Raw genomic sequence first — 9,847 nt, 5'->3', positions numbered from 1 at the left:
TCTCGGAGAGGTATCCGGAGCGCGGGTTTCGTCTGCTTCGAATGGATAATATTGTCACTCGTCATTCATTCGTAAATAATCGTGTGTGTGTTCGTGTGTGTCGCAAACACTCTGGTCTCTGGTGTGGCATCCTAATGCGGACCTCGAATCAAGCTTGTTGAGCACTGATCCACGCGATCAATTTCGTTTCCGCTCATCATGTGCTCTAGACTTGAAGAAGCTTTCCCCTCTGGATGCTCGTAAATAATCGTGTGTGTGTTCGTGTGTGTCGCAAACACTCTGGTCTCTGGTGTGGCATCCTAATGCGGACCTCGAATCAAGCTCGTTGAGCACTGATCCAGGCGATCTATTTCGTTTCCGCTCATCATGTGCTCTAGACTTGAAGAAGCTTTCCCCTCTGGGTGCGAGCCACAGCAATTGCGCTACCAACGAAAATGTTTGTTTATGGATCCTGAGCGCCTTATTGGATATCTCGAAATACAGAAAACAAAGCTGCGTACGTCGCCTGTCGCCTTTGATATTTATCTCGATAGCCGATGAGATTCGTCTCTCCAGCGTCCCTTCCGGTGAAGTGAGAACGAGGCAGCCCTCTCTAAACATCTTGTTTTTCCAGTGACAAGCGGGTCAGGTGGTTTTGTAGAATTCGCTTTTTGGGAGCACCCAGATCGAGAGGACTTAGGTCACCTTCCCAGTGAGTTCGAAGCTATAAGATACCTCAGTTGTTCATGTGAATGTCAGGCATTCTAGATACAATACCCTAGTTCTGGAATAAACTCACTCTGAGATTTCGCACTCCCTAATGGTGTCTGAAAGAGATCTCCAATCATGGTATATCGAACGTTGCGAATTCCGTTGTTCTCCGGCTCCGACATCCCTCTCAGACTTGAGAGACATCTGGAAGGATTCTCGGAGAACAATTCTTGAGGCGCGACAGACAAAAACATGTAGAATACCAGTGCTGTACCCTCAGAGTCGATGGCTTCAAGCTTCGGGAATCCTTTTGAGAGTCTCGAAGAAGTTCAGGCAATACTTCCAACGCAATCCACGGCGGGTCAGCGGTTACAGGTGCATCATCACGATGCCGTGCGTTCCAATCGATGCCTGTACCTGATGACGAAGGGGAACTCGCGAATAGTCTAACCACAAGAAGAATTGGCCCCTGATATTCCGCCTGGATACGCGCCTGCAGTAACCATTTCATATACCATCTCAAGAAGTAGGATGAAAATTATCTAGGATTTGCGCTTCTAATTTTTCTCTTTTCTCTCTAGACACCCGTCCGCAGATGTTTCGTGGAACAGCTCTTAGGGGTTGTAGTACAAGCGAAGATCGAAGACATACTGAGGCATCACTGACGCGCGCCATTGACGAAGCTCGCTATACGTGTGAGTGGATTATGGTGGGATCGATGGTACAATATCAATCTTTCCGAGCTCCCGCAAGTTTCCACGAATTCTATTCCTTCCAATTTCCACGAAATTTACTTTCTCAGTGAACGGCAGGCGGGGCCCATTCAGTCTGATCTTCCTTCACGGCACTATGGAGGATCTGTGCCGCGACCGAGCTCTGGGTAAGTTCACATGCAAACATTGAGAGACGAAACAGCGTTTCCCAACGGGGGGGATATGCGAAGTATCACACTTTTTTTTGTCAGTCAATCATTGAGCGAGAAGTTTAAGTTCTGCGTGAGGGACAGGCTGCTCTTGACTGCGCGTTGACGGGAGCACGATTTCATATCCGCTTCATGCGGATTTCATGAGAGCTTCACCTCTCTTAAGTACCGCATACCCCCCCTTACTTTATCTCTCTAAGAAGCTCTGCAAAAGACTTTTCTAAGAAATCGGAATTGGCTTCCAGCTATAGCGGTACGCCGTGATCCTGCAATCTGGGACCGATTGGATTTGTCAACGAGAATAAAGCTCTTGTTTCGATTACCGATCTATAATCGCCTGGCTCTTGATGAGTGAAATTTTTCACCTGCGGTGTCAGAGTCACCGAGAAATGGCCAGCCATCGTTTCATCACGGTTTACCACCAGAATTTCTCCTGGGTATGGAAGCAGTATCTGGCTTCAAAACGAATGTGTAAAAATGAAAGCAGCCACCGAGCTTCTTTTTCATTTCAGAAGGTACCTTCTTTGTCCGAAGGCTTCTCTGTTCCACTACGAACGATGATGTGTATGAAGTGTATTTGTGCAGCATAGGGTAGAGTTACCACAATTATTGCCCCGACAAGCTGCTGGCACGACGAGAGTTGGGAGTAAGTCTCAGGTAGTTTGTCTCGCTCGGTTTTCAGTTCTTTCGATGTTGGACCCTGTTAGAGACGACTGATCACGTTTCCACTTGAGAGAGTAATGAGATTTCTTAATTGAATCACCAGCCGAAGCCGGTCAGGGCATCACTGATATACACTGATCACGACGTGAAGATCATAGATCTTCCCTTTGGCGGATTCAAGCTCAGATTCAACGAGTTTCGAACGTGTCTCAATCTCGAACTTTCTGTCTGAATCTTTTCGCTCCAATTCGAGTTCCAGCAAGTTTAGTTACACCTGATGAATTTTCCACGTACGCTTTCCAGTTCCTTACAGGGGAGAGAGGGAATTGAGCGCCCATTCCGTGACCCCCTCGCCCCTTCCACGGCCCGTCACTGTCCATGGGCGCCAAATCGGTCGAGTGGGACCCTCCAGCGTAACATCGAATTCGACTGAATCACGTGTCAAATCCCCAAACTCCAAAACAAAGTTATTTCGGTCGAAATTATCACATTTTCCAAATGAATTATCAATTCCTGTCGCATTCTGCCCCATTTCCAACGTAATCCTTGGTGATGCTTCCACTATACGGGTTCGGTTCGGTCGCTGGAAATCGAGGAAGGCCATGCGCGGCTCCAGACAACGCGGAAGGAAATTGGATAACTACCGACGTGATATTTTCACGACGCAGCTCGTCTTCCTTGTTTGGAGGGAATATTTAATTAGGTAATGCCGTTCAGGAAGTTGCGCCTGCGAAAAGAGCAAAGGACAGGTCTGTGAAGGACAGGCGATCGACTCGAACGGCTCAACCACCGCACCGCCCCAATTTACAAGATGATCTACCCAGAGGAGAATGAGGGCAAATGATGAGGTCTCAGAAATCGGGCCACCGTCGACAGCTCGAGAAGTGCACGATTCGGGGACGTTCCCTAAATGAAGAGTATTCAGGGAGCTGTCTGGGGTTTCCGGGATCGACATGAGGGGCCCTCGTACGCCCGGTTTCTCAACTCCTCGTTGGGAAATAACGCGCGAGAATATCGTTCATCCGACTTCGTGTAATGAAATCTGACGCCGCGAAGGAGTACACCTCGATCTCGCGCGTGCCAGTCGAGCACGAGTCGTAAGCACTGGTTGATAGAGTTTCCGGAAAACCCCCTCAAGACACCCGGTCGCTTCGAAGAGGCAAAATCGATTCGCGCTGATGCGCTGAGGGGAAGAGCTCGTAGCCTGAGGTTTTGTAGTCTTGAAGCTGCTCAAGACATCATCGTACGCGTGGTGAAATTTTCGGCCACGAGTGGGAAGATTATATGGCGAGAGTCGCGCGGAATGCTAATATCTGATATTTATACGAGCTTCAGGAGAAAGAACATGGAGGGAAATAATTGATAATGCTAGTCCTTTCTTTCGAAATCAACAACCAAGCCGTTTATTCTCGGAGGGGATAGTCAAGCGATCTCCCGCAAATTGAATTCATTTCTTTCATTTATAAATGACCTTTAGATGGATGTCGCGACCACTCATGAGATGCTCCGCCAGGAAGGGGCGCGTTGATGCGTCATCCACAAATATTTCGATCCATCTGAAAATCGAAATTTCGAAGACTGTCCGAATAGCATCCGGAAGATCTTTATAAGCCAGACTTCGCTCACCAATCGGATTCTCAAGGAACAGGACGCCCTTCCTGCCTCCAACATGAACGTTCACATGGAGGCACCATGGTTCCTCAGTCGTCCGACTTAGTTCTGATAGCTCTGAGCCAAAGAATAACTTGGTGAGCCACTTGGTGTCGACGGAGTTGGACGCCGGGTTTTCTAGCAAGACCGTGGCTTTCTACCCCTTGAGCTTGGCGTTGGCGTATCTAACGGGAATACCATCGATGATGTCGGGTTTGCTGCCTGAGAGATTAGGGCTGGGTGACGCAGCTTCTCTCCTCTTAGCTGTCAGCTCACTGTCTTCGATGATCTCCGTTCCCCTTTCTATGAGTTCCAGAGCTGTGCCAGCAGGACCGTCGGCGAGCGGACTCCGCAAAAGTTTCTTCATGAAATCGTACTGAGACTTGAGCATTCTCGCGGTATCACCACTCTCGGGTTTCGCAGTCACGAAAACAGCTAGGGGATCGAAGGGTACCAAATGCGCTCTCTTACGCATCTTCTGGATGCGATTCAAGGTCTCCCTTGCGATTACTTCGTTCAACATTCCTTCGTCAGCTTGCGGATCATCGCTCTCCGAGTGAGCTGCGTACTTGACTAGATTCTCCCCGGAATACTGAACTCGGATCTGGACGTCTCCGGCCAGCAGCTCCTCGCCGCAGACTCTCAGCGCTTTGCCCTTCAGATGTGCTTCGATTTCAGCACCGCTCAGAGCCTGGATCCCATCACCGACTTCCTTGGATTTTCCCCGGAGTCGCAAACCGAGTCGGAGGCTCTCAACTTCGGAATCCATCTTGGTTCCGAATAGATGATGGTCCTCCGCGTAGGGCACGGAACAAACGCTCAACATCTCTTTGTCGAAGTTCGGCATCCGGTCTTCGAATCCGGGAATCTGCAAGAACTCTTGCCAGTAAATCTTTATTCCGATAAAGCTCGCAGTGGTTGTCCATGCGACACGAAAGACATTCGTATTTTCGTTCCGGCCCTCGTCTCCGATGGGCCAGATCTAAGTTGGGAGGGAACAATTGAATTCTTTCGAATCGATCAGCATAAGGAATACATACAATGTTGTTTTCCGCTCGACTCAGTATTACGTGTTCTCGCGCGGAACTCGAACATTTTCTGGTGTACTTCACTCATCGTAGCTGGTAAGTCGTTGCCCCTTCCGATTTCAGGCATGTCGACAGCAAACGCTGACTATTCAACTTCAATTGGCCTGGAACCGGCTCCGGCCGGTCCAGCGCCTCGTGCTCCGCGCACGTCCTCGCGCTCCGCGCGTTAACCCGTGGTTTCACACGGATATCCGACTAGCTTCGCCTACTCGATGCCCTTTCTCCTGTTGGAACTGGATGCCAAGCGACTCTAGCTTGATGCCACGCGATTGTCTCCAGAGCCACTCGGCGATGCCGAGGCCCACTTGAAAACGAGCAAGTCTTCGTACGCCTCGAAGGCGGACTCATTCTTGGTAAAACTCGCCGAGAACCAGACGCTGCTGGCCAGGCCACGGACCGATGCCATGTCTTACCTCGCTGAGACTCGCGCCCCACTCGACCCCAAAGTCCTGGCTGAGCGCCTTTCAGACATGGCCAAAACACTGATCGTCAGCACGAAGCTCAACGAGAGTTTCTGCAGCTAAGACAGAACGTGTCGTGGCGTTGCTTGGAGCCTCCTTCGCTAAGAACGTGGAACGGCTCCGGAAAGACAAGAAGGTGCTACTCGGCGACGAGCCTCCCACTTCCACTCGGTACCGGCCGTACCCCCGCCAGGGACAAGGACAGGATCGAGGAAACCGTCGCACCGCGTGGCGTCAGCCGCACCGGAACGGACACGACTGGAATCAGAACAACTCGCGCCAGAATACATCGACGTCGACGACCAATGCGTCTCGGAACGCTACCGCCTCCACCAACAGCGGCAGCGCGACGCAAGCTTCAACCTCAGGTACCGGGTTCACATCACTTATGGAATACGCGTTCGCCTGGGACGACCTCACCTCCGATGCGTGGATTCTCAGCGCAGTTCGCGGTTACCGCGTGCAATTCCTCCATACTCCCCGCCAAACCACCCTCCCACATCCGATCCGTTTCACCGCTGAAGAATTAGTAATTATGGACGGCCTCGTTGCCGCATTGCTGGCGCATACTTCGACCGCACGTCCGTTTTGTTTCGAACCTTTTTCTGGTTGCTAAAAAGGGGACGGCCAAGTTTCGGCCGGTTATCAACTTGAAGCCCCTCAACGAATACATTCCCGATAACAAATTCAAAATGGAGGGTTGGGCGGAAATCCGGGAAGCGGTTTTCGCGAGCTGTTACTTCGCTCGAATTGACCTTCAGGATGCGTTCCTCTCTATACCGATCGACGAATCCTCTCAACCGTTCCTCTGCTTCTTGTGGCGCGAGGAGGCATATTGCTGGTCGCGGTTGCCGTTTGGACTCAAGACCAGCCCGCGGGTGTTCACGAAACATCTCAAACCTGTCGCAGCCCGCTTGCGGCAGGAAGGCATCTCGATTATCGTTTATCTTGACGATTTCTTGCTTATCGCCGACTCGCCCGCCCGGCTCGCTACCCATGTGCATCGAACAACCTCGCTGCTACAATCCCTGGGCTATACAGTTAACTTCGAGAAGTCCGCTCTGGAGCCTGCTCAATCCGTAACTTACCTTGGCTATGTGTTGGACGCTTCAACCATGCGGCTTTCGGTCCCGCTGGAAAAACGCCTCCAAATAAAGGCGGATATTCGGTCCCTCCTCAACGCTCCGCAGCTGACGCTCCGCTCTCTCTATCGCACACTGGGCAAGCTAAACGCCTTGACCACTATCGTCCGCTCGATTCGATATCATTGCGCCTCTCTCGCCAAGCTGGTGTCGAGCACCACACGACGCACGCATAATCTGGACTCACGGCTCCAGTTGCCGTCGGACACCAGGGCCGATCTTCTCTGGTGGGAGACGAATCTGGATCTCGTCGCTTCGGGCCCTGTCCGCCCTCCGCTTGTTTCAATGGAGATCACGTCTGACAGCTCTATGCAGGGATGGGGTGCCTGGTGTGATCGCCGAGCCACTGGAGGAGCGTGGTCGTTCACGGACCGCTCTATGCACATTAACGCACTTGAGCTTAAGGCGATCCTCCTTGCGGTTCAGTTCCTGGCCGCTGATCAGTCGAACACGACGATTGCCATGCACTGCATTAATAACTTCGGTTCTATTCGGTCTCCCGCGTTGGACACCTTGTCTCGGCAACTCTGGGCTTGGGCCTTCAAGCGTGGCGTTCACCTTCGAGCAGCTCACATTCCCGGGATACATAACACGGTTGCAGATTCCCTTTCGAGAGCGGTTTGGGACAACCATAGTTATCCGCTAGACCAATTCGTTTTCGAACGTCTCAGCTCAATTCACGGACCTTTCGACATCGACTCATTTGCCGATTTCTCCAATTACAAGGTGCCGATCTACTTCAGCTGGCTCGCCGACCCTTTCGCCACTAGCGTAGACGCCTTTCTCTCCCGGTGGGACTCTTGGCGCACGCTTTACGCGTTTCCCCCCTTCAAACTCATCGATCGCACCCTCAGCTATTTGGACCAGTTCCCGGATTGCGAACTAATTCTAATCTGCCCGTTTTGGCCCACGCAGCCCTATTTCCCCGGCCTCCTACGCCGCTGCATCGCCCCGCCGCTACTCCTACCGGTGTTCGACAATCTCCTCCGGGATCAGAAAGGAGAACCGCATCCACTCCTATTGTCTCGCAAGCTTCAGCTGGTGGCTTTGCGCCTCGCTCCGATAATCTGTCAAGAGAAGCATCGTTCTTTTTGGAGCACGCCATCCGGGACTCCACAAAAACTGCGTACGCTGCCTGCTGGCGTCGCTGGCTTCGTTGGTGCGGACTCCGACATACCCCTCCCACTGACGTCGCTGTGACTCAAGTGTGCAATTTTCTAGCCGATATGGCTACCCGTGGCTATTCCTACTCGTCGATAAACTCCTTCCGGTCGTGCCTCTCGTGTAATCTGCCTCCCGTGGATTCGTTCAAAGTGGGCGCGCATCCTACCGTGCGGCGTCTGACGCGAGGCTTATTCAACGTGCGGCCTCCCACAAAACCACGAGCGCCGGTATGGGATGTCGAACAAGTTCTAGCCCACATGGATGCTTGGGGGCCGACGGACTCCTTACCAATGTCCCAGGCCGCCTGCCGATCGCTTCTCCTGCTCCTGCTCACGTCAGCCGCCCGCATAAGCGAAATGTCAGATCTAACATACCCGCCGGCAATTCGAAATCCGCACGATTGGGAATTCGCCCTTGGACGTGGCCTGACCAAAACGAGCCGGCACGGCCACCACTTCCCCTCGGTCACGGTCAAGGCTTACCCAGCAAATGAGCTGCGCTGTCCCATATCCTCATTGACGCGGTACTGTGAGCTCACGGAGGGCTTCCGCGAACCGTCGGGGCCTTTGTTCCTCACTTCGCGAAAGCCTTTTCGACCTGCTCCTAAGGATACTCAGGAGTCGGTCATCAATCCCGTTATTGATTGCCTTGAGGTTTTGAGCCACTGCAACTTTCTTGTTTATGTAGGTCTGCATATCTTGGCAGTCAGAATACTTGAGGCTGTACAGCTCTTCAAGCAATGCTACTTCTCGGTATATTCCTCGTGGTTGGAACAGCTTTTCCAGACATTCCCAGATCTTTTTACCAGAAGTCGCGTCTCAGATCGAGGAGAATAGGCTACTCTTGATGCCCGAAATGATTGCTGCCCTCGCACGCTTGTTTTGGTATGAGTCCACTTTGGAACCTTCGACGTATTCCCATAATTCACAGGTGAAGAGGTGTGCCTCCATCGCAAATTTCCAATCCATATAGTTGCACGCTCCATCCAGCTTTTCGGAAGAGGAAGGTACACAAATTGATGTGATGGTGGGCTTGGTCTTCTCAACAATATGGTTTACAACTCCTCTCGGTGACATCGCGGGAGGTTCCTCTTCCTCATCCTCAATACTGGCTCTACGGCGTTTTCGTGAGAATTCAGAGGCTCCTACTCCTAGCCCTAGTAAAGCATTCTTCTCCTGTCCATTGGAGTTCACCGTCGTTTCACTTTGTTTCTCAGAAAGTTTTTTCTTAGTCCTCCTCGTTACTGGGCCCATAACCTATGAGTTTTTAGGAGGTACTAGTTACGAAGGACACGTCGATCTATCTGCCATACATCGATGATTGTCTTTATTCAAAGCCTCTTTATATAGTCTCCCAGATAACGATGCTCGCGGCGCTGGCGGCTGGCGATCATGCGCAGATCCGAATCCTCTCTAACAGGCCTTCCACGACAGCCTGGAAAGACAGAGGACAATCGCTTAGATCTTCCTTCTCAATTCGCGTTGGCAATTTTTTTTCTCGTTTCACATCAAAGGTGAAGCTGGGACGATTCGGATAATTACGCCACAAAACACCAAGTTATACCAACACCAAGCCAAATAACACTGTCTAAAATTGCTGTTCGAACTCTCTACTCTTGACTCTCGAGCCGCTGTGTAGGTTGTCTTCACGTGAGTGGGCAAATACTGGACTTGGGTGTTTAGGTTCACAAGTCCTCATAATTCACGCCGGTGTGATTACAACGTTCAATGGATCGAATTTCAATTTTTGGTTTCAACGTTTCCCTCGGAGCAAGGGACTGAATGAGTCGCAAGAGAGGACTTGCAGGAGGGGGAGTCATCGCTCGGCTAATTTGAAAAGCGTTGTAACGAGTTTTCCCACTGAACTCATGTCCATCTCCGCGTCCGCCCAGAAAAGCACCACCCATCCAAGTACTTCAATGGTTCATGAACCCGTGCCTTGACTGATCATTCTCTGTATCACGTTTGTCTGCGGTCGTTCTCCGAGGCTCAAGTCGGCTTCTCCGAGCCTTATTTTCAAGCACATATATTTGTGGGTATTACCGGAAGAGACAATGTTTCTGGTGAA

The 9,847-nt window shown here is 51.3% G+C and overlaps 1 protein-coding gene across 1 annotated transcript; it reads left to right on the top strand.

The window, feature by feature from the left end:
* Nucleotides 1–236: 236 nt before the first annotated feature.
* Nucleotides 237–1,928, top strand: LOC100908982 (uncharacterized). The gene is made up of 5 exons (XM_003744590.2): nt 237–496; nt 614–691; nt 1,272–1,385; nt 1,493–1,570; nt 1,838–1,928. Exons 1-5 carry the CDS (start codon nt 367–369, stop codon nt 1,861–1,863), a joined length of 426 nt encoding a protein of 141 aa, XP_003744638.1. The 5' UTR covers nt 237–366; the 3' UTR covers nt 1,864–1,928.
* The last annotated feature ends 7,919 nt before the right edge of the window (nt 1,929–9,847 follow it).

The sequence above is a fragment of the Galendromus occidentalis genome, unplaced genomic scaffold (genome assembly GCF_000255335.2).
Source record: "Galendromus occidentalis unplaced genomic scaffold, Mocc_1.1 scf7180000077471, whole genome shotgun sequence".
In the NCBI taxonomy this organism is placed as follows: Eukaryota; Metazoa; Arthropoda; class Arachnida; order Mesostigmata; family Phytoseiidae; genus Galendromus; species Galendromus occidentalis.
The sequence above is the reverse complement of the archived record's forward strand: the minus strand, read 5'-3'. Positions and strand labels throughout refer to the sequence as shown.

Excerpts from the sequence above, each read along its gene's own strand:
- LOC100908982 (XM_003744590.2), top strand. The coding sequence starts at position 367 with ATGTGCTCTAGACTTGAAGAAGCTTTCCCCTCTGGGTGCGAGCCACAG. Across the intron at positions 692-1,271 it reads GGACTTAGGTCACCTTCCCA|ACACCCGTCCGCAGATGTTT; the intron begins GTGAGTTCGAAG and ends TTTTCTCTCTAG. Across the intron at positions 1,571-1,837 it reads GTGCCGCGACCGAGCTCTGG|AAATCGGAATTGGCTTCCAG; the intron begins GTAAGTTCACAT and ends GACTTTTCTAAG.